The sequence below is a fragment of the Balaenoptera musculus genome, chromosome 10 (assembly GCF_009873245.2).
Source record: "Balaenoptera musculus isolate JJ_BM4_2016_0621 chromosome 10, mBalMus1.pri.v3, whole genome shotgun sequence".
NCBI lineage: Eukaryota > Metazoa > Chordata > Mammalia > Artiodactyla > Balaenopteridae > Balaenoptera > Balaenoptera musculus.
This window is the reverse complement of record NC_045794.1, coordinates 25407604-25432989: the sequence shown is the minus strand read 5'-3', so window position 1 is coordinate 25432989 and position 25386 is coordinate 25407604. Positions and strand designations below refer to the sequence as shown.

At 41.5% G+C, this 25386-nt stretch overlaps 1 protein-coding gene across 2 annotated transcripts in view; it reads left to right on the top strand.

The window, feature by feature from the left end:
- The window catches only part of TMTC1 (transmembrane O-mannosyltransferase targeting cadherins 1), a 256134-nt gene that overhangs the window by 10338 nt on the left and 220410 nt on the right, over nt 1-25386 (top strand). For both annotated transcript variants that reach the window (XM_036865656.1, XM_036865655.1), the window contains exons 2-5: nt 9650-9827; nt 18345-18418; nt 20945-21121; nt 25076-25282. In XM_036865656.1, the coding sequence (XP_036721551.1) occupies nt 9650-9827; nt 18345-18418; nt 20945-21121; nt 25076-25282 (636 nt within the window). The remainder of the gene's footprint in view (nt 1-9649; nt 9828-18344; nt 18419-20944; nt 21122-25075; nt 25283-25386) is intronic.

Here is a 25386-nt window from a genome sequence, read left to right as displayed (position 1 = left end):
CTACTCTCTTAACTTCTTTGCCTTGGTAGCCCTCATTGTTATCTGGCATCATATATTTATTGTTGCCTTTTATCTCTTCTCACTACTGTGTGAGCTCCATGAGGTGTATCTTAAGCACCTGGAACAGTGCCTGGTATGCAGCGTAGGGGCTCAATAAATTACTGTTTAAAGAATGAATGAATCAATCCTGTTTGTGAATGCCTGACTTCTTCAGGTAAATATTTAGGTAGGGGTACACCCTTATAATGTAGAGGGAAAAGTCTGCTGAACTTATTTCTTGGCTTATGTATCTTTTCTCTTCCTCTATCAAAGAGAAAAGTGGAAGCAGACAAGGAATTTGCTGGACACACACAGAGAGTTCCAGTGGGTCCTGCTTACTGGGAGGTTAAGGGGCAGCTTTGATTCTGAAAGGGGCAGCGTGGCTCTGTTGTAACCGGCTGAGACTGTGACCCTCTGTGGAGAATGAGATCTTCAGCACTTTTGGATCATGCTCTTCTTGTGTGGTGTATTGAAGTGTAATGGTTGGGGGGGTGCTTGCTGTAAACTTTAAGGCTGGACACAGCAGCTGTACCTTCTGAGGCAAACCCCAGAATTACATGGGGTTCTCTCTACACCCTGCTCTCAGGGGACCAAAGTTCCTCCATGCCAGTTTCCTGCTGTCTGTAAAGAAAGGTCAATGACACAGACATGAAATATCTGGAAATGTTGGATTAAATGGAGTATAAGGACCTGAAAATACTTTCTCAAGGGAATTATGGTGACGGTGACTTCCTCTCCCCAAGTGCTGTACAAGAGAGAATTTGGTCTTTTCCCAGGTTCCTGGGAGGGAGCTTCTAAACCATTCAAGTTTCCCAAGTGATAGGAGTGACTCTGTTGTTCATGGGGGTCCCTGGGACCACACCAGAGTTTATGCTAAGGCGGAGGGGACTCATGGTGGGCCTCCAGATAGTTTCAGAATAGGGCTGGCGCTGCTGGAAGGACCAGTCAGTCATATGATTAAAGAGTTGGGACTTGGAGCCAGGTGATTTTTATTACCAAGCCAGGCTTGCTGATAACAATACTATGGCACCAGCTTTTGAGAAAAGGACTTTATTGTGAGGTTGACCAGCAAGGAGACAGGAGGCAGGGTTCAAATCTGTCGCCGCGCTCTGGGGTTTGGTCAAGCTTTTCCGAGTTAGGGGAGGAGGGTTGGTGTGCAGAAGTGTTGGCGGGCGGGTCTGACTGGAGGGCTTTGGAAGTTGGACGTTTGTGTAAGGTGTGGTGAAGGGGCTTCACACCAGGTCTACCTGGACAACGGACGCCTCGCTTCTGAAAGGGTTCCGGCATTCACGTTCCAGCCTTCACGTTCCAGCCTTGTTCCTGTCCTTAGTTCCATGTTGGGGGCAGGGGGTGTGGTGTGCGGGGAGAGAAACTTGGGTTCTGGGCGTAATTTGAGGTCAAAATGTTCTCCTCTGCGCATGCCTCAGCTACATAACTTGTGGTTTTATTCTGTTGTCTCTGAAAACCAACTCAGTTTTTTGTTAAAAACAGGATGGCACCAGTTTGTGTTTGTTCTGCGGTTACAGTGTCTAGGAAGACCCTACCTTCCAACCTCTGGGAAGGGAAAGGGGTACTGGAGGTGGCCAGTAATGGGATCAATTAGCTTCCCTCACGAAGCCCCAACTAAACTCGACACTGAAGCTTGGTTGTGCTACCCTGGTCGGTAATCATACATCAGTGTGCCGAGGGGCTGATGTGTCCTGAAGACACGGAAGTTTGTGTTTAGGACCCTTTCGGACCTGGCCCCATGCATCTTTTCTTTTGACTAGTTTTGGTTCATAGTTTTGATAATAAAACTGTAATCATAAGTATCATGCTTTCCTGAATTCTGTGAGTCATTGTTGCAAATTGTTGATTCTGAGGGAATTGTGCAAACTCCCAAATTTGTGGCTAGTTGGTCAGAAGTGCAGGTGGCCTGGGGACCATCGAACTTGTAGCTAGTGTCTGAAGTGAGGGGAGTCTTGTGCAGGACTTTGTCAGGTAGTCAGTGTTGGAGTTGCATTGCACTGCATCCAGGAACTCCACCAAACATACATATCTTTGAAAGATAAAAACATTTGCTAAAAACTGACAGCTCAGTTATAGGTATAACTAACTATATTGTATTTGGTGTTGATCTGTTAATTTTTATTATTTACTGACTCTCTTCTGGAAGATTTTTCTTCTGGGACTTGCTTCCTCCTGTGGTCAGTGATCTTCCTGCCCTCAGTTTCCTCACCCTTTCTTTGATGCAGTCGCTACTCTCAGTACTATGTGACAGTAGAGACTGTAATGGCCTCCTCCTGACCAGCTCCCCTTTGCCTGACCCCTCCCTACAGCTTCCTCAGAGCCAGCTGAGGGTGAGTTTTGCTTTGGCCTCAGGGCACCATCTCCCTGCTGCACTTTTGTTTACATTGGTGCCTTCGAACCACATCCTTTGGTTCTTTATATACACGAAGTGATGATGATTTGCTGATTTATTCCTGGTACTGGAGGGAATGCGAAAGAAGAGCAACCAAAATGATTAAGGGCCTAAGGGATTCTCCTTAGAGGAAAAAACGAGAAGAACCAGATATCGTTGTTTATTGGCTGAATGATCTAAGACAATGGAAAACATTTAAAAGTATGAGAGTTGGGCTTCCCTGGTGGCACAGTGGTTAAGAATCCACCTGCCAATGCAGGGGACACTGGTTCGAGCCCTGGTCTGGGAAGATCCCACATGCCATGGAGCAACTAAGCCCATGCGCCACAACTACTGAGCCTGTGCTGTAGAGCCCGTGAGCCACAACTACTGAAGCCTGCGTGCCTAGAGCCCGTGCTCCGCAACAAGAGAAGCCACTGTCAATTAAGACCCAGCGCAGCCAAAAAATTAAAAAAAAAAAAAAAAGTATGAGAGCTGTAATGAAGGCAGGAGGTAAGAAGAAGAAAACTGAACGGTGATATAGGAAGACAGGAGAATAAGAACTGGGCTGTGGGAAGTCACCAGGAAGGTGTTGGAGAACCCATCATTTGAGACACCAAAAACAGAAGATGAGGAGTACATTTAATTTTTTCTTTTCCCCGGTTTATAGTCTTACTGGAAAAAAATGTATGTTGTGTTATTGCTGAGAAAACTGGATTTTTTTCTGGTAAGCATGGCAACCATATGCAGCCTTACCTTAAGCTTTGAGACCTGTGTATTGTTGTCCTGAGTATCACCTGTCTTGAATCACTGGGTTGCTTAGGGCAGACCTCTGGGCCCCATCTCAGATCTACTGGCTTAGAATATCTTGGGATGGGATCAGGGAATCAGCAGTTGCAACTAGCACACTGGTGACTGAGAATCCTGGGAACCACTGGGACTCAATGGAAGTCTATGCTTAATGAGGTTGAGATGCCAAAATCTCCCTGGCATGGTAGAGAAAGGAATCCAGAAGCTCATTGAGATAGGAATGTTGGGGTGCATTTATCACTTCGTCTGCACACCTCACTCCCACCCTCTACTGCATTCCCTGAGAGGGCCAGGTGCTTCTCCCTTCATTGAGACATTGAGAAATACATTAGTGAGGGAGTGCCTGCGAGGTTGGGAAGCTCTGTGTTGGCTCTTTTCTGTAGGCCGAGTGTGATGTGGGAGATGCTGCCACTGAGGTGGGCTTTCCTACTCCACTGGGGGTGATGGGATCCTGGAGTTCCAGAGACCAAGTGGCAGAGCTTAGATGCCAAAGACTAGGTGAGAGCATTTGCTATGACAGGCATGGGGATGTGGTGATAATCAGAATATTTTGACCCACAGGGATCATTGGTGGTGGCATGAAGTAGATGGGCGGCCCTCTTAAATGTTACTTGATCTATATACCAGGGAAATTCCAGGTTCAGGGCCCAGAACTAGACATGAGTCACGGCGATGGAGCGTCATGACCTCTCACGCAGTTTCCAGACCCCTGCCAGTTCATTGACGTACGGCTGTTTGACTGAAATAGAGTTGGGGTCCCCTTGAGGAGGGACCCTAGTATATTCCCTAGTAGAAGTCTCTTGCAGAGATACAGGCTGTTTTTATTTTTTTCCTAAACCAGAGGTATTTTTCAAAGAAGAAAACTAAAAGAGAGTAACGGGCTTTATCTAGAGCTCTAGGCTGTGAGGTGTGCGTTGCTGGGTGAGGGGCAATCAATGACTTTCTTCTCCGCTCCTACCCCTCCTCCTATGGCTGCTTGATGCCAAACTGTGTGACCCTGTGACCTTTCCTGGGAACAGGTGCCTTCCGATTGCTGTGAGCTCAGTATGGCCCCCCCTTTCTGGGCACTTTTACAAAGAGGCCAAGGATTTCAGACAGAGAACGGGCTATTTACGTTCTATTTGCCAAAATCTGGAAGGCTTTCAGCCAGTAGGCATGACTATTAAGATTATTTTAGAAAAAAACATTGTTTTACTTCCTATTGCTTGGCCTACCTTTAAATGAGAAAGGAAAGCTAAATCAAATAAAGTTAGAGATTCTTTGAATAGAAAAAGATGATCTTTTCCAACTTCCAACTTCATGTAAGTTTGTTCGTTCAGTAAACCTTCACTTAGAATCTACTGTGTGCTAAGTGAGATGGATACAGTGACAAAAAATTAATCTCTAAAAATGTATGAAAATGCTCATAACATTTGAGGAGTGTAGTAAAAGAGTTTTAAAAAACTGATTAAATCCTATAATGGAAGTACGTTCAGGGTGACGTGGAACCTGAGAGACTGTCCTCTCTAGATGGTGTTTAAGGTAGGCTGTTATCGCGTCTCTGTGTGGACATTTCTGGTTATCCCAAACACTGATTCTAGTTTTAGATCTTACATCTTTCTTTGAGCTGAAGTCTGCCTCTCAGTAGTTAGTTGGCAGGCCCGGTGGCAAACTGTGAGTACTTGAACCACCTAAGTGGGCACCCAGGTATGTCCATGCAGCCATGGAGGCCCAGAGTTGCCAGGTCTTCTAATATTTGAAGAGAAGCTGGAAATTTTTATATGAAATCACCTGTTTTATCGTGTGACGAGCATGCACCAGGCACTGTGCTAAACACTGGGGATGTAGCCATGAATATGCCAGAGAGCCTTTCCCCTGGAGAACTTGGTATCATTTCTGTCTGCCATCTTTCTCCAGGCTGAGTGTCCCCCATTTTCTCAAACCTATCTCCCTGAGACATCACTTAGAGACCCTTCCCCCAGCATCCTGGAGCTGTCCTGTGAAGGTGCTCTGGCGTTGAAGTAGCACCCTGAGGGGCTGCTGCCCCACATTGGATACCACCCACGTTCCCTTTCCCACTTGCACGGAGAACGCCTCCCTCTTCCTTATCTCTGTACCTGGTAGGTTCTCCTACTGCTAGAATTCTCTCACTTTTAATCATCCTTCTCTGTTTCTCCTCTCTTTCTCCTACTGTGCTGTTAACTCTTCAGTAGCCAATGTTGTGTCTTCTCTTTGTATCTCTGGACCCCACATTATACCTGGTATCTAGCAGTTGCTCAATAAATATCTGTTGGAGTGAACTGAAATGAAAAATATTGACTTAGGCAGTTCCCTAACTGTCTATTGGTGGTTTGGTCTGTTTCAGTAACCAGGACACAGTAAATCTGAGCTTAGGATAGACTAACAGCCCTTGGACATACCATGTGTAGAGTTTTAATCTGGATTGCGAATATCTTGTACTCTTTTATGCCCAAATGTGGGTCTTTACTGTTACCCATATTCTGTTGAATCCTGTTAGAATTAAGTAACAATTTCAAGTGTTTAAATTCTTTGTGAAGCTCAGTCTCCCAGTACAGTAACTAACTCTCCTTCCCAGATACAGGCCTTCTGCAGGCTTGGTTAGCATACACTAATAGATTCATTTAAGATTTTGGTAAAAATATTGGACAACCCAGAGATATTATCAGAACCCTGGAGGTCTCCATCCAAGGAGACATTGATTTATTATTCACCACTCTTTGTGTTTGATCAAACCTGTCTTATTCTATCTTGTGTGCAAGGAGATCCTGAGAGATTCTGATAAATGTCTTTGTTAAAATAAAGATGTGATGCATCTATCACATCGCCTCTCCTATTAACATGTGAGATTAGTCAGTTAACTCCCTTTCTGTGAACCCCTATTGGCTCCCAGAATCAGAGATTCTTTTTCCAGTGCTCACAAATAGAATAAGTTCTAAAATTTTGTCATCATTTCGTCTTAAGCTCACTTGTCTATAATTTGGAGAGTTCTTTCTCCATCTTTTAGACATTTAGAAAACTCTCCTAATTCTAGATTTTTGGTGACTTCTCAAAGCTTAGATTCACTAGTGTCAGGTACCATGTGAGGCTTTCACACTGCTACTTCATCACTGCAGTGGTTCCCCATTCAGCAATTAAAAAAAAATATTTTGGCATCTACTTGAATTCACTTAAAACACCAAGCACTGTGTCCTAACCAATTTCCAGAAATAATCTATATGGATAATATCTGCACATTTTCAGATATGATACATATGGACACAAAGGTGACTCATACCTACTATTTTGTATCATTTTGGAAGGGGAAAGGAATGTATGTTAAGTACCTCATAAAAGTGTGGTAATATAGTAATATGGTCGGTCGTCTTCAGTGATGCTTTTTACTTTCCAAGTGGTTGAATAACAAATAAATTAGAAAAATAATAGGTCTTTTGTCTTCTTTTTAGAAACAGCGCTATTATTTGTAATCCAGAGTTATGATCTAAAGTATAAGATGTGCGGGAATAGTCAAATCCATAAGGGTTTTGGTTTATTAGGTGTCCTTCCTTCTCTGTATTGCCGTTTTTGTAATTAACACAGTGAGCTGCATCTTTTAGATTGACAGGGACATTCCCCTCTCTTCCTCTACTCACACTCACAAGACTTCTTGTGGGAGTTTACTCCCACACCAAGCAATTCTCCGACACCTGATGGGTGTCCTAGAATTCGATTCAGTCCTGACACTCCCTACCTGGAGTTAGCATCAGATCCGCCCGGGTAAGGGCTTGGTTCTACAAGATTGCCCCACTTCAGACACCAGTCTCAAGTACTGGGTCCCCAGGTTACCCCCATTTATGTCTGCCCTGGCTACAAGTTGGGGGTTCCCAGAACCCCCTCCTCAGCTTTGATAATTTTATGTAACGGCTCACAGAACTCAGAGAAACACTTATGTTTACCAGTTTATTACATAAAGAAGGGTATGATAAAGTGTACAGATAAACAGCCAGGTGAAGTGATGCACAGACTAAGGTCTGGAGGGTCCTGAGTGCAGGAGCTTCTGTCCCTGTGGAGTTGGGCTGCATCACTCTCTGGGCATGTTGATGTGTTCACCAAGCTGGAAGCCCTCCGAACCCCATAGTTCAGGGAATTTAATGGAAGCTTCATCACGTAGGCATGATCGATTATTAACTCAGCCTCCCTCACCTATGCCCTCCCTGAGGATGGGGGTGGGGCTGAAAGTTCCAAGCTTATAATCGCGCGTGATCTTTCTCGTGACCAGCCTCCATCCTGAAGCCATCCAGGAGCCCAGGAATAGCCACCTCATTAGAACAAAAGACACTCCTATCTCCCAGGGAATCCAAGGGATTTAGGAGCTCTGTGTCAGGAACCAGGGCCAAAGACCAAGTAGTAGAACAAAAGGTGCTCCCAGTGCTCTTATCACGTAGGAAATTGCAAGGAATTTACGAGCCCAGTGCCAGGAACTTGGGGGCAGAGGCCAAATATTAAAACAAAAGATGTTCCTAGCACGTTTATCACTTCGGAAATTACAAAGGTTTTAGGGTCTCTGACTAGGAGTTGGGATGAAGATCAAAATATATATTTCTTACCATATCACAATATCACATATATATGTATATATATTTTTGAACACTTTTCTGGTTATTTCCTTACAGAAAATTCCTAGAAGTGGAATTTTGGGCCAAAAGTTGTGTAATTTTTAAAGCCTTTGATACATGTCGACAACCTAGAGACCTTTCAGTTTGGGCACCCACCTACCACATGTGAGATTGCCTGTTTTCTCTCATTGAGATGGGTGTGAATGAATTTTAAATGAATGGCTTAGCTGGTCTGGAAAACTCAGCCTGATGAAGTGAGAAACAGTGTAAAATCAACCTCAGGGGGACGGGCTGTCAAGGAAGTGCACCCCCGTTCCCCGAGGATAGGGACTTGGTCTTGTCCTTCTCACAGCTCCGCCGTCCTGAGCTTTCTGATTTCCGGCAGCTCTGTCGGCCTGTGGGCGTCCTCTTGTACTGGAATGGGAGGGATGCTGTTCTCCCTTCTTTAGCTGGACCTGCCATTCCCCTAGTTCACTGCCCTTTCCTCTTTCCTTCTGAATGAGCTATTTCACACCAGGCTCCTATCTTAAGGACCTTGGGGTGTGCGCAGACTCATGGGTCTGTCAACACAGCTGTCTGGAATCTTGCATTGGAGCCCTGGAGTTGGATCCCTCACAGCAATTCATTTTTCTAGGCTTAGTTAAGACCATGATTACTTCAGTGGGAATGAAAATTGAGTTGATTAAGTGACTATGACATTTAGATTCATATGTCCAAATAAAGCCTGAGATGTTTAAAATTCTGTAGGTTAAAGCTGTGTATGAATCAAGTCAAGTGTTTAGAATATGCATATACCATCGCTAAAGTTGACTTTTAGATTCTCAATTGTTTTTGGCAAACAGGAGGTGTTTGTGTAGGAGAAGCAGATCAGGAGGGTGAGAATAAAGATGTGGTATTACTGTTTTGGTGAACTGGGCTGGAGTCTAGACAACTGTAGGCAGAACCGCTTAGGGTGTGTATGCACTCCCAAGAGAACCATTCCCTATACAATTGTATCTTTTCTATAACCCTACAGACTCAGTTGGGGACATTCTGTCCTGTTTTTAAATTAAAGGCTACCTTCAAAGTATCTCTGTTGTGCATTTCTGTCTTAGGAAAGTGTTTTTTAAGATGTTGAACAATTAATTTCCCTTCTCTTTGTGGTTCTCTTTTTAGTTTCTTTGTCGTAATCCTAGAATTCAGATTCTGAGATCTATAGGAATTTATGTTAGAAAACATTTAATACAAATTCTGAAATGCTATGTTCTTTCTCATCCTTATGATTTCCGCTACAGCTGGTAATTGTGGATAGGTGCCCTGAAGATCCCTTGTGAAGTGGTAATTAACGATGATTCCTTGTGCGTAATCTGAAAATTTGGCTCCTGGTGGCACCGTGGGTGAGAGAACACAGTCATGCCTGGTTTGTCTCAACCTTGACCACAGCCGCAGTTTCCTGGTCTCTTTCTCATCTGTGGTGGCCATGGCTCTGACCCACAACACTGTGGACTTGCCTCTAACACTCAGCTGCTTAGGAAGAGGTGGCCATGATACTGGGGGGTGTTTGCATCAGCCAGGGAGTGAGGGAAAAAGGGGTTGCATGCCTGTCTGCCTGCCTTCTCAGTGAGGCCACAGATTTCTGAAGTAATATTGTATTGCATTTGCAGTGATTTCTGCAGATAGCAAAATTTTTAGATAGGAAAAAGATTATACTCAAATGTACAGAATCACCTGATATTGGGAATCATTTAAAAATAATTAATTGAATAACTTATCTTTTAAAATGATGGATTCCCTTTGCTTGTGCTTATGTTCTGTTTGTAGCTAATTCAGTTTTTGTTTGTTTTTACAGGCTAAACATCTTTTTGACTGGCATGAACCCATTCTACTTTCATGCAGTAAATGTCATTTTACACTGCCTAGTGACCCTTGTGCTGATGTACACCTGTGACAAAACTGTCTTCAAGAATCGTGGACTTGCTTTCCTTACAGCATTGCTTTTTGCTGTGCATCCTGTTCACACAGAGGCGGTGAGTGTCATTGGAACTCAGTGAAATAATGAAGCAAAAAAGTGATCCTTTTCCCCTTTCGAAACCATGTGAATTTAAAGCTCTACTAACGTGTTTATATATAAATCATTCTGCTTGACAACTTTTCTTTCTGAATGTTCAAATGGCCTTTACTGAACCTTCAGGATTTCACTGCTTTTCTAAATAACCACTGTTATTATTACAGGTGGTAATAAATGACCACAGTTCTTTATTTGCAGAAAATTTAAGTTGTAATGTGTTTTAAACAGCAAGGGGCATTTTGAGATACTTATGCTGAGTCATTGTTCATGCTCTACAATTTTTTAACCTTTTCTCACTCTGCTTTATGTTTATAATATTCATGATGCAGAACTGTAAGTGCTAGGCGGGAGACTATAAAAAGTTGAACTAACATTCTTCAAGTTAGACACATTTAGGAGACTTACCAACAGTTTTCCAAGTTATTTAGTATGAATTGTAGTTATTTGGTGGATAATGAGAAATTTATTTAGAAAATATAGATAGTTTAGATCTGTGTTCTTATTTAAAATATGGACTTAATCATGCACCAAGATGGCGTCATCCAACTACCTTGTTTCACATCTCAATAACCACAGTTGGTTTATTTCATGTGTATTGCTAGGGGTGGATGAAGACTTTCCAAGGGGTATGTGGGTACCACAGTTTTAAAAGAATTGTTTCCAGAGGCTCAGATTGCATCCGGACACTTTCCTACCGTTCACATCCGGGTCTGAGTGCACATCTGGGGGAAAGGTGTCAAGTTGATTCTCCTCTCCCTGTTCCCCTTTCAGTTGCCTTTTTCTTAAAGAAAAATAAGGAATGTCTTGCATACATTTACTATGCCCCAGGGGTACAAACAGGCACCTTACAATGAAACAATTTGATATATTGGTGTCAGCCAAGTCTCCTCTAATTAAGGCGTCATAAACCCAAAGTAGGGCTTCCTGTCTTTTTCTGTCTATACATATTTCTGTGAGGAATGCAGCATGGCATTAGAAGTAGGCTATGGTGGCCTGTGAGATTCTGGTTGTCATGGGGATGCATAATATGTTCATTTGATCTGACACAAGAAGTCTGATTTGGCCAATTGGTTTGATAATGAGGAATGGTTAGGCCATATGATGGACGTTTGCCACAAATAAAATTCTAAATCTGTAAGCTCAAGGTTTTGACACAAGTGAGAGTGATAAAGAGCGAGTGATAAAGAAGAAAATTATTTTATAAAAAATTACTTTCTTAAGGGTAGTTTTCCCAGCCCTTTCTGGGTATTTTGGACTGAACAAGGCACCTGTAAGTGGAAGACTATTAAGTATAAGTAATAGTCCTTTGCAATTAAGTATAAGTAATAGTCCTTTGCAAAGTCGTGGTCAAGCCTTTTTGCTGTACTTCTGAGAAACTGTGAAAGCAAACGAATCTAATGACAGGTAACTCTAATGATGGGTACACTTCATTTATTTGCTTTCAGCCAGATTAAAGGAGAACCTGATAGAATTGTCAGCTGGTAGATCATTAAACATTATGCAAGATGATAGATCACTACGATTTTGCAGATAACTTGGGTGTTCAAAGAATTAAGTCACTGTATAACATGGCTACTTCTGTCTTCATTTATGTGAGCAGTGTTTAAATACAAAAGCTACGGATAGAACTGATGCCGCATGCTTTCTTATTCTAACAAAAAATAATATTCAGTCATAGATAACTGAATTTATTAAAAAGAAAGCTGCTGCAACTGTATTATTAAGAGGTGTACTTTTGATATTTAATAATTATTTATCATTTTTTCTAACTTACGATGTATTTAATAATTGAAAATAATAGTAATTGGGCTAATAATACAAAATTGAAAATTCAGCACTTAGGTGTTTTGATCACAGGAAATTTAAAAAATAAATTTAATTGCATATGTATTTTTACTACAGAGAGCGATAATAAATAGAATATTTAAAAATGTAACTATAACACATTAGGAAAAAATGCTGAGGGGAAATAAAATGGAAATATGAGTTTAAGGGGAAAGGGTGTAAAATGTCTATCATTTAAGAGCCTAGGGGTGGGATAGGGAGGGTGGGAGGGAGGGAGACGCAAGAGGGAAGAGATATGGGAACATATGTATATGTATAACTGATTCACTTTGTTATAAAGCAGAAACTAGCACACCATTGTAAAGCAATTATACTCCAATAAAGATGTTAAAAAAAATAAAAATAAATAAAATAAAAAAAAATAAACAAAAATAAAGACGAGCCTGTTCATATTTGTGTAAGGGGGGAACATGGTGAGCTTCAAATTGCTGTGGTATGTTTCAGGTGCATTTGGTACATTTAAAGGAGTAACATTATGGCATTATTTTAAAATGTCAGTTTCTAAAATGCACAGGAAGTTAAATCCTTTGAATTATTTAAAATCATGATGAAACATTTTAGATGTGAATTTTAAAAGATGAGAGCAATGCATAAGTTTTCAATATGATTGTTAGATGAAGAGAAATAATCAAGGACCACTACTCCTAGCCATATAGAATATATGACACCAGGTCAGTGGCAATGTTTTAATCTAAGCCCATCGACAATATTATGTTTCTGACAAATAATTTCTTAAGTAGAGTTAAAAATTCGTGCTTAGAGTGTCTTGGAGACAATGTTTGTAGGAAAGAACAAATGCGTAGAATAAGAACAGACCTAATTCTGTGCTTGCAGAGAGGAAGAGCATAAAATGCAGGTAATCTCAGGCAGTGTGATCATGAGCTAGCTGGAGTTCTAAGAAAAAAGGAAAATCCTGTTAGCAAAATGACCTTTAAGAAAGGGTTTCACAAATACCGTATGCTAGCACATATATATGGAATCTAAGAACAAATAATGGTTCTGAAGAACCTAGGGGCAGGACAGAAATAAAGACACAGACATAGAGAATGGACTTGAGGACATGGGGAGGGGGAAGGGGAAACCGGGACTAAGTGAGAGAGTAGCATTGACATATGTACACTACCAAATGTAAAATAGACAGCTAGTGGGAAGCAGCTGCATGGCACAGGGAGATCAGCTTGGTGCTTTGTGACCAGCTAGAGGGGTGGGATAGGGAAGGTGGGATAAGAAGGGTGGGAGGGAGGTGCAAGAGGGAAGGGATATGGGGATATATGTATATGTATAGCTGATTCACTTTGTTATACAGCAGAAACTCACACACCATTGTAAAGCAGTTATGCTCCAATAAAGATGTTAAAAAAAAAAAAAAAGGTTTCAAGCAGCTTTTGTACTAATCGGAAAAAAAAAAATCCATGGTAACACAATTATGGGGACAAAGGAGCCTGAGAGCTAGACATTTATTTAGGGGAAAATGTTAAAGAAACTATTTGCATTCACAAGGAGATGGGGGAGGCATAAGAAGGCAAAGAAATTTGACCTATATAATAAACTATACTGGAAAATAAAATCAAGAGACTGTTATTTAATTATAGATATTAGTTCAGGCTTCTAGAAAGGAGGGCAGAGAAATAGAGAAAAAGAAATGTGTGTTATGAAAACATAGTGATACATTATTTAAGAAAAAGAAAAACAGACCATAGTGGGATGAAAGAGGGAGTTAGTAGGATGTGTCTCCTCTTTGTTAAACTAGAACAAGAATGAGACCATAAATTACAGCAGGAAGGATGGAGGGCTTAAACTGGGGGGGAGGGTTTAGTGTAAACATGTTGATATGGTTAAGGATTTGCTTTCTTAATTACATAACCAACAAATTGTTAAAGGAGTGCTTGCTTAGTGCAGGCCCTCTGCTAGGTGCCAAGGGGGTATGTGGGTGGGCAGTGGGGTCCCTACCCACGGTTTGTTCATAAGCTCCTAGAAGAGGCAAAGAGCATACACATAAATATGTACAAGACAAAGCAATATGTTGTAATAAAACTGAAATTCCAGTGAAGGGAAAAATTATTTCCACTTTAAGTAGAGAGGAATAAATTCATTTATTTATGTAATTTTTCAACAAAAATCTGAGTGACTATAATACAGTCAATCAGTGCAGGCCTATAGCAGTGAATAAGGTAGACTTAGAGCTTTCCTCATTGAAGGCCTTGTGATTCTTGGGTTTCCTGACAGTATATTTCTTGGGAAATTTATGTTTTTCTGAATCCTGAATCATGAGAAAAATCAGTAGAGAAATTGGGAAAATGGGGAAATCATTGTAATTCTCCTATGAGAATTAAAACTTAACAATCATCATAGAGGCATTACTGTTTGAAGGAATGCACTTATGTCAAGTCAAAAGCAAGAGCAGGAAATGCTGACACACGGAGTTGAAGGTTAGGGTTGACGTTTCCACCGCTGGGACAAGAGTACTTAGGAGAAAATTGGTCATGATCTAATCAGCCAGTTTGGCTTTCAGCTGTTACCGTGTGTTAAGTGTGTGTTCCTGGCTCAGTCTGCCACCAATAGAACTCATTTTGCAGGTACAATTATTAATAAATATAATATAATAGCGATAGTCCAAGAAATAACAAGTTTTGGGGGCAAATTAAGTCCTTACTTGGCAGTTTCCACATGTGGTTCTGTTAAGCCTGCTAGGAGATCTGAATGTTACATTATTTGAATTCTACTCAATTCTGTTCACTGATTTTTTTCAAATGTTTGAATATTTGTTAAAGGAATACAGTTCCCAGGTTACAGCTACCTGCTTGGTGATGGAAACCTGAAGCTTAAGGGAAGAAATACGTGCTCTCCATCTCTTTGTATTTTTGACCAAGTCCTTTTGTACTTCCCAGCACCCTAGGTTCAGCCTACACTGTCACGGGATCAAGCCCAAGGGGTGCCAACTTGATGTTCCATCTTTGCTTCCTGTTGCCCACTCCCACCCGCTTTTCATTTATTCCATGCTCTCATCACTTTAACCTCCCCTTCCAGGAACACCCAGTATGCTTTCAGGACTCTCTTTCCTCTGCCTGGAATGCTTCTGCATTCCCTCTCTGGCCCAGGATTCACATCCCGCTGTCTTGAGTTTCCTGAAGTCCTCCTTGCTTGACCTTTAAGTCTCAGTGAATAAGGCCAGCCTTTCCACGAAGCCTTCCCAGATCCTACAGTCCAAATTAATGCCTTCAGTCTTCTCATGGCAGTAATTTCTCCTCTTTACAATACATGCAGTTCCCTTGTAACCTCTTAATACCTTCTTTGACTCCTCACCAGATGTTAACTGCTTGGGGCAGGTTTTATCCCTCCAGCTGGCATAATACCTGGCAAATAGGAGGCACTTGTTAAATGTTTGTTGACTGGCGTGAAACATGCAATTACTGAACAAGATGATGTTGACGAATTGACTCACTGTGTGGCTGGTCTGGACATATAGTAGTTGATGACAAGCACCTTGTTTTTAAGACACTAACCCCCTTGCCCCAGAGACCCCAGCTTAACAGGGATATAGAGTAGGTGTTCAGTGACTGCTTGGTGGTTTGGAGCTGGCAGCAGAGTCTCTCAGTGTTAGCACTGACATTTCAACACCCCCTCTGAGCTTCTGCTCCAAGGGACACTCCATTCTTCACATCTGGGCACGTCCAGCTGGCACACGCTGCTGTTTCCCAGCAGAGCTAACTGCCTACAGTTTGAGAAACAGGGCTTCAGGCTCCTTGAAGGCATTAGTTATGCTTGCCTAGCTTGTGATTGCCTCATTCCAGCTTGCCACACCCAATATCAGCTTGCGAGTCTTGCTGTTGTCTGAGTTGGCCACAGCAGTTGTGCTGTGATGGGTGTCCCCGTGGGCCCAGACGCCTGGGCCTGATCCCAGGACTTTGTTGCTGGCGAGCTGGGCTCTCTGTTTAACCTCCCAGAGGCCTTGCTGGTGATACTGAGCTCAGTGCTCAAAGGGGCGGTGCTGTAGCCTGAGCAGACCTGGGCTTCACAAGTGAACCGTGTGCAGTTGTTGCTTTACGTACTGTGAGTCTGAGCTGGGCCTTGACACTGAGGTGAAACCACACTGTCACTAATAGACATATTGGATTATCTAATAGAGTTAACATAAAATATCATACATGTAAACCTTAAAGTAAAACGATGGTTTCCATACATCACGCAGAAAAACCCGTCTCACTGTTAAGAGTCTCACCCCCTTTCAATGCAGGGAAAAAGAAAAAAGAAGGGCATCAACAATGAGTGGGCACTTTGTATATGTAATGTGACTTAGGGGGTGTAATACTCATTTTAAAGATAACACAACCAAATCTCAGAACTTAAAGATAACAAAGTTGAATCTCCCTCAGATGGTTAGAGGAACCTGTATTCAAGCCTTGGATGGTCTAGCTCAGTGTTCCCCAACCTTTTTGGCACCAGGGACCGGTTTCGTGGAAGACAATTTTTCCACGGACCAGGGGTGGGGGTGGGGGGATGGTTTTGGGGTGATTCAAGCGCATTACATTTACTGTGCACTTTATTTCTATTATTATTCTGTTGTAATATATAATGAAATAATTATGCAACTCACCATCATGCAGAATCAGTGGGAGCCCTGAGCTTTCAGTTGCTACTCACTGACAGGGTTTTGATATGAGTCTGCAAGCAGTTGATTTATTATGGTCTCTGTGCGGTCAGACCTCTCTGCTAATGATGATCTGTATCTGCAGCCGCTCCCCAGCGCTAGCATCACCGCCTCAGCTCCACCTCAGATCATCAGGCTTTAGATTCTCATAAGGAGCATGCAACCTAGATCCCTTGCATGTGCAGTTCACAGTAGGGTTCCCACTCCTATGAGAATCTAATGCAGCTGCTGATCTGACAGGGGGCGGAGCTCAGGTGGTAATGTGAGCGATGGGGAGCGGCTGTAAATACAGATGAAGCTTCATTCACTCGCCCACCGCTCACCTCCTGCTGTGCGGCCAGGTTCCTAACAGGACACAGACCACTACCATCCGTGGCCCGGGGATTGGGGACCCCTGGTCTAGCTCCATGTGTGTGTCATTGCCTCTCCTTTATGACTGCAAAATTTGCTTATTATATGAAGATATTTATAGGTATATTTCCCAGAAATCTATTTTCCACTATTAATTGTTGATTGATTCTCCAACACACCATGGGCTTCAGGTCTTCTGTGATTTGGGTAAGGCTGTTTTCTGTGCCTGAATGTCAAGTCTGTTCATTTCCCTTGCGAATTCTTCCTCATATGTGACCTTTTCTTTGAAGCATTCTTTGAACCATACCCCGTTTTTTTCCTTTACAGTTTTATTTCCTGGATTTCAAAAAATTAAGAGAAATGTACACATGTTTTGAGTAGTGAAATAATACAAAGATTTATAAATAGCCATCTGTCCCCACCCTTCTTCCATTTCAGTCCCTATCTGAAGTAACAGAATAAAAAAAATAATTTCAAGCTTAAAAAATGTAGTGACCGATATACTCTTTATCCAGAGTCACCAATTTTTAACATTTTGCAGCATATGTTTTATCATCCTTCCACTCTTTCTCCTTCAATATATAAAAATATTACTTGTTTTCTGAAGCATTTGAGAGTAGGTTGCATAATTCATGCTCCTTTACACCTTAATAATTTCGTTGTATATTTTCTAAAACCAAGGCCATTAGTCACTGTTTCTTTTCAGCCTCCTTTAGTCTTAAGTTTGGAACAGCCACCAGTCTTCAGTGTCTTTCTATTATATTAGTTATATCTTTAAATGTAATTTAAAATTTATATTAGGATTATATATAATATACAGTGTTATTAATATATTTGTCTTAATACTGTAACTGACAATGGTTTATCATTTATTGCTGTCCTTATTTATTATGATGTTCAAATTGTTGCATATTTGGTCAGTGGGAGCCCATTGTTACTGGCTTCTGTGTCCTATTGACACGCACCTGTCATTTTTTGAGCACTTACTTTCTAACATGAGAAGATGATCCAAGTCTTCTTGTATCTCCTGAGTCTCAACCCTGGAATCAGCCGCTTCTCCAAGGGGCCCATGTTCTCTTTAGTGGAACAATGGCCTGTGGTTAGTGCCAGGATGGCTCTTCACTACTGGGGTATTTTGCTTTCAGACCCTTTTGGTGATGTTGCTAAGAAACACAGAGGCATGCACGTACACTCACACATAGCGATGATGAGTTCATACTCCTTCCCATTCTTGTCTTATTTTTTTCCTGGTGCCCTGTAAGCATCCTCTGTTCCATTAGCACTCTGGTGCCCAAAGACTAGTACAGTGTCCAGCACTCAGTCATTGCGCAAAAAAATGTTTTTGAAAAAAACCAGTAAATGAATATACTTTGATGCTGTGAATTCATCTTCAATAGAAGAAAGGTTAAAAATGAAGTTAAGCATGAAAATCTTGCCCCTTCCTTCCTCTTTATCTCCTTCTTTAAAATTATTGTTAAATATAACCAGAAGTGGTTAGTCGTATATCAGAATTTAAAGAATAATGTGTTTTCTAATTTATTATTCCTTTCATTCCTCTGAAAACAAATAACACTTCTGTAATGGGTTTCTGAAAGTGGTTTTCTGAGGTTTTTATTTTTTCACACTTTCTAGGTGGCCGGAATTGTTGGCAGAGCTGACGTGTTGGCATGCTTGCTGTTTCTGTTAGCCTTTCTCTCCTACAGTAGGTATGTATGGCTAAGAATGCCCTTATCTGTTTACAGTCATGCTGTCCCCTGGGAGTTTCTGCTGTGTGTGTGTGTGTGTGTGTGTGTGTGTGTGTGTGTGTGTGTGTGTGTTGACTCTGAGCTCCTGCCTGAGAGAGGAGGGAGGCTTCTTGGCAGTGAACTGCCCAGTGAGCTTCTTGGAGACCTGGGATAGGAAACCCTCTCCTTACCAAAAGCTAGGCTGTTCTCTCTTCCAGCCACATTCTGAACCATGTCATAGCCTTTTAAAAGGACTGCTCTCCCAGTGCTGGGAAGATAAGCTCTTGCTTCTTGATTTCTCTTACTTGTAGTTTCTTACTGAGAATGGAATTTGAAATCTTAGCTCTGAGCCAAAATATACTGGGTCTAGTCCTCTCTTCTATTTAACTATGATTTGTTTAATTTCTCCTTTTCATTTTGGTCCTACGTTTTTTTTTTTTTTTTCTCTTTATTATCCTCATTAAAGTAGCTCAAAGCTTAAAATAACAAGGCTGAATTGAAAGTAGTATTTTCCAATTTGCACATCCTTTCATCAAAATACAGAAGCTTCTTGCTTTGGTAGACTGAAAAACAATAAAACAATTTCCATTATATTGCCCCTTCCCCCCTAACTGATCAGATTCTCACCTGAGTCGTGACATATCCACATAGGGAAAGGGGTGGGTAAAAAAACGAATGTAATGGGGGCAGGTGACTCAGAGGGTGGCCCAGGAGAAAGGGGGCCAGTGAGCCACATTGCCCTGCTTCGTGGAGGGATGCCTGGTTAAGGATTTGTGAACCTTGATCTCCGGGTCAGTTCATTGGCCTATAATCTTATAAAACCCAGTGACTCCAAGGAACACTGTTCTAAACCAGTGGTTCTCAACAGGGGGCAAATTTGCCCACCTTGCCCCAGAGGGACATTTGCAATGTCTGGAGATACTTTTGCTTGTCACAACTGGAGAGGCACAGCTGGCACGTGAGTAGAGGCCAAGGATTCTACAGTGTGCAGGACAGCCCTTGTAACAAAGAATCATCTTCCCTAAAATACCAGTAGTGCGGAAACTGAGAAACCTTGTTGTAAACCAGTTTAGACCTTGGGTCAAAGATGGACTGAATTAAGCTTTATGAAGTTTTGCTTTAAGAGCAGAGTCTCTTCTTAATATAGTACCAGGCTTCTAGTCCTGGCTTTGTAATCTCCCACTGCATTGCTAGGTATATAAAAGAGTGTTGTGAAAATATTAAAAATATAAACCCAAATTCAACAGTTGTTTCCTATTTGCTCTGGTGTGAGAACAAGATTAATAATCGCTTTTGAGTTTGAACTTGATCTCTCAGGCTTCTTCTCTGTGTTGATAAATTTGGGAGCATGAGTGGGCCCGCAGCATATCCATATCTGTGTGGTAATAAGCCACACTGTTACAGCTTTCTGTTGTGCAGGCCATTCGCACTTTGAGTAATTTTAAGCTATAAACCAGCTTCGGAGAAAAAGCCTGTCTCCTACAAATTTGGCATATAATTTAGGTGATTGTTCCAAGACATAACAGTAAGGGTAAGACGTCACCACTTCAGATATATTGGCCTTCAAAAGAGTAGGAGCAAATTGGTGTGCCACCTGCGGAAGGAACAGTGGAATTTCTTGGTGTGGGGCTGACTCTGTTTTGTAAGGTGAAAAAAGACTTTACAGCAACTGGAGGGTTTTAGAAAATCCCTGCTGGAAATTATGCTGAGGAAAAAAAAAAGCTTTACCTAATACATTCTCATGAAAAATAAATTTAAAACTACAGTTTAGAAACTAATACAACATTGTAAATCAGCTGTACCTCAATTTAAAAAAAAAAAAACAAAAAAAACCAGATTAGCCAGAAGAAAAGAAAAAGACTAAAACACAGAAATGATGATTGTGTTTTGGTATATATCCACTGATTTCTTTGTACAGAAGCATATAAAACACCTTCATAGAAATAATAATAATGATAAACACTTAACATGTAATAAGTCATTTACTGAATCTTCCCTACAACCCTGTGATCCCATTTCACACATGAGGGAACTGAGGCACAGGGAGGCAACTGACCTGCCCCATGTTACCCTGTTAGTTAACAGCAGAGCTGTGATTTGAACCCAGGGAACCTGGCTCCAGAGTTCATGCATGTGGCTTAGTAACATGTAGTACCTGTAGTATTCACTTAAAATATATTCACCTAAACATCTTTCCATGTCACTAAATACATCTCTATGGTAGCATTTTAAATGGCTTTTTAGTGTTCCTTTGTTATATGCCATAATTTACCAGAATTTATATATGCCTTAATTTAAGTACCAAATTCAGCATTGTTGGACATTTACTTTTTTCCATCTTTGCAAATTTTAAATAATACTGTGATGAACATTCTTGAAGAAATCTTTGCTCACCTACTTACTTAGAATACAACGAAATTGGTGCTAGATCTTACCTTTAAAAGGTGGTTATTTCTTAGCGACCTACATTTCTTCTTAGAGTAAAAGCAACTCAACCTTGTTTTTCAGGAGTGTGGACCAGTGCTGTGTTGGGGAATGTTTCCCTCCCACGGCTTCTCCCTTCTACTTGCTGCTCAGTCTGTTTCTGGGGACCTGCGCGATGCTGGTGAAAGAGACAGGCATCACGGTGTTCGGCGTGTGCTTGGTTTATGATCTCTTTTCTTTATCCCACAATCATGATAAATCGTAAGTCATTTTAAAGTTCTGCTGTCAAGCAGTCCATGTTGTGCAGAGAAGAGTTGCTTAAATCAATAGTTTTCAAACTCTCATTAAAAAAATAAAGGTATAACATTTTATTAAATGTAACCTCATCTTAGACTATCATATAGTAAGGCGTATTTCCTTAGGATAAATGCATTATATATGTTTAAACTCTTCACACTTTTATGATAATCCATGAGGACTATAAAGTTTTTGTGAGCCCCAAATTTGGAATTGAAAAGTATCAATGCTAATTGCCAGTTTATATCGCCAGATTGTTTTGGTAGCATACTACTGAGAAATCTTGATTCACACAGGGGAGTAGTTACAAATGGTAACAGTTTGTTAACAGCTTGACTTGAATCTCTGCCTTCAAGTGCTAAATTAGAGTCTGTTTACTTGCTCTAGGGATGATGCTTTTACCTAAGAGTTTTGGAAGGGGCCTTTTGGAATTCCACAGAGGGCCAGTCTAAACCATACAGGAATAATTACATGTCATATTCAAGTTAAAGAACAAGTTTATTTAGTAGCCTATTTTCATTTAAAAAAAATTAAGGCATATTCATATTATCCTGAGGATTATAGATGATAAGAGTGACTAAGGCATATTAAAAGTTCAAGTACATGCTATAATTTTCTTCCTCTATCAAATCCATAATTACTAACAATTTGACATGCAGACACTATTTTTCACTAATTATAAGGCCCTTACATTTGAACTTTTAATAAATGTAACTGATTTATTCTCCGGCCTTGTCCGATGAAGAATTTTATCTTAAAAAAAAAAATCCTGTCCTTTTAGCCCATTCCCTACCTCTTTACACTTGTTGACATAAAGATAAGAGCAGTGCTAGTGAGTGGCAACAAGCTGAGATGAGTCATTAAATTCTGATCACCTTCCTGCCTGGGCGTACTTGGAGATAATTTAAATAGATTTTAGTGCTCTGTTGGCTCTCTGTAAATCTCAGAGGCGTGTAAAAGGAAGGAGCCCAGGTATCATTTTGATCCAAGCTCAAGACAAGAAAGCTGTGAGCCAAAGCACCTCCCCTAGGCTTATATGAGAATGCCTTTCCTCTGTATCCTCTCCACCCACGGCAGTAATTGCATTGCTGACCTTACTATTTAGAGAGCAGCCTATCCACCCCTCTGGCTTTCCACTTTCTTCTGGCATCCTCTCTGTATCTGCCTCCCATCGTCCTTCTGCTTCGCTCTACTGACAGCAGAAGATGTGGTAAGTGCCTGCAGACCCTCGCCTTTGGTTCAGCCCAGAGATATTTTAACCTCATATCGACGGAAATAAAACACACAACTTGTGGGTTGAGAATTATGTTTTCTTTGGGGACATTGCTAAGGACTGTAGCCTGGGAAGGCAGCCTCTCAGATAGCCCTGAGGGACTGTTCCAAAGAGGTAAGGGAGGAGCCGAGATGTATGAGTTTTTGCTGAAGAAAAATAAAAAAACAACTATATAGTCGAGACTCAAAAGATTAGTGCTAATCACAAAAAATCAGGCATGTCAAGTTAATGATTTCAGTGCTTTTCTATATATGGGAAGATGCAAGAGTCTGGGCTCATTAAAATTATTCCTTTGATATGCCTCTCAACTCTCTAGGGTCAGTATCCTATTTTTCTCCATCCTGAATTCCCCTCAGGGCGCACCTTCCAGGCCCATCTTTGAAGTCATATCTCCTCTGGTCTTAGGTCTCTCCAGCCCATGGTTGCTACACTCCTTTTTTCTTCATCTGGTCACTGTTGAGCTAGGCTTTTTTCAAAGAGAATAATTGTCTTTTTTATTCCTTTAATAATTATTCTTGACCTTCATTATACCCAACTGCTAGAAGTTCTATTCTATGAAAAAAACAATACTGCTGATATGTAGCTTGGAGGTTGCGTAGCTCATAGTCTGTGGGGTTTCTTTGTTTGTTTGTTTTAGTAACTTTTAGCTCTCACCACCACCAGCATCTCTGCATAGGTGGAGGCGCTCATTCTTTCCGCCCACTTAACACATTCTCATTCTGTGCCTGGCCAAGAATAAGACAGTTAAGATTCCTTCCCTCAAAGAGCAATACTGGGGGAGACAGACGTTACATAAGTTATTACGTGAGTAACTGAGTACAGTTGTGAAAGTGGTGAGAAGGAACTAAGAGCAGGTAACAGGGAGACCTGGTCGATAACAGTATCTCTTGAGTGCAGGCCGTGTGCCAGACACTGGGCCACGCCATTTACAGGTATGAAGTCACTGATTGCTCACAACAACTTTTACCCTCGTTTTACACAGGAGAGAATTCAGGCAGGCATAGAAAGTAACCTCTCCAGAGTCACCCATCCCCTCTTGGGACTTCTGTCTGTGTGACTCCAGAGCCACAGGGTTACCCCTGAGCCTCCATGGAGCACACAGGACAGGGATTTGGAGACCCCCCAGGGCATCTGCAGCTCAGAGCCTGGGCTCACATTCTTACCAGGAGACCAGCTCAGAGGATCTGTGTGTATTGTGGGGTCCTGACCCCTTTGAGAATCTCACAGAATCGTGTCCCCTTTTCCCAGAATAACGTACACGCAAATTCTTATCTGCTCATTTAGAATAAACATCTCGGTACTAGGTTGTTCTTGAGGTCTTTTCATTGTGTGATTCAGGCAACAGGAAAGAAATAACAGAAACAAGTGTTGGAAGCCCTCTCCTACATGAAGAGCAATTTATTCCTATATTTTAAGATTGGGTCACACGAACAGAGTTAGATTTCTTTTACTTGACATCACCTTTAGGAAGAAACATTTTCAGTGAAAGATCAGCTCCTGAAAGTTAATTTTTTTTCTTTTTAAGGAATTAGCATATAATTGCCAACACGCAGAGGATAACGTTCCCTGACCCCAGTCCCTACCCTCTCTCTAGAAATAACCATGATCCTGAATTTGGCATTTTTTATTTCTAGAACGGTTTGCTTGTTATTACTTCATAAGTATATACCACTGAATACCAAATAGCATTGTTTACATACTTGCAGACTTTATATAAATGGTGTCGCTTGCTTTTCTTTTCATTTAACATTGGATTTTGAGATGCATCAATGTGGATACATGTGGCTCTAGTTCATTCATTTTAACTGTTGTGTAGTGTTTAATTATCACAATTTATCCATCCTTCTGGATTTTGAATTTAGGTTATTTTTACATTTTTGGCTATTATATAGCATGCTGCAGGAAACCTTTGTGTGCACGTACCTCCTGGGGCATAACCACAGAAGTGTTGCTGGGGCCACAGATGGATACACGTTCACTGTGTTGATCTCACTGTGAACTGTGATTTCACTTGTTCACTGCGAGCCAGAGTCATTGCTTTTGAAATGACTGGACTGCAGCAATGGATGAGAATCCCCTTTGTTCCACATTCTCCCCATCACTTGGTAGTATCAGACTTTAAAATTTTTGCCCAGCTGGTGGTTATGAATTATATCATCTCAGAAGATTCATGAAGGAAACTGTGAGAATACATTGGGGTGGATCAGCTGTGAACAACATTTCACAAGATGATAATAATGTAAATCCCGAATATCACTTCAACTGAGTTATGAGAATTCAAATTATATTTATTATGAGAGAAATATATGTGGAAGATGAGAAGAGGGTGGTTGTGAATGTGCGTGCATGCGTGTGTGTGTGTGTGTGTGTGCGTGTGTGTATTGGTGACCACGTAAAAGGGACTGAGTCCTCATCTTCTATGGTAGCAAGTCAATAAGACAAGTTCTAAAATTAGAAATAATATTATAATTTAATCTTATTTTAAAAATATTGTGATGAATACCAGAAACAGAAACGCTACAAGACTTGTGGACGGTTGCTTCCATGGAACAGGGCTTGGCGATGGGACAAGGGATTGCTGTTCCCTGTTGCAAGTCTTGTCATTCTGTCTGACTTTGTTTCCCCTCCATTCCGTGCACAATTAGGAGCAATGGGGTCGTCCATCAGCGCAGCCCACAGCGGCCCGGTAGCTCCCTGCCCACCGCACCGCCAGCGCACCCTCTCCGGGAGAATGGGAAGCAGCAGCGGTTCCCTCACAAAGGAGCTTGGGGTGGCTGCCACACTCCATTGCCACCTGAACCCAAGAGCAGCGGATTCCCTGTGTCTCCTCGAGCTGTGTGGTCCTTGATGAGGTACTGGGCTGGGCTCCTTGACCTTGCGTGTTTTCACCATCCAGCATCACCTGTTGCAGGGGGATCGCTGGAGAAGTGAAGCGCCGAGTGGGTTCTTTGTGACA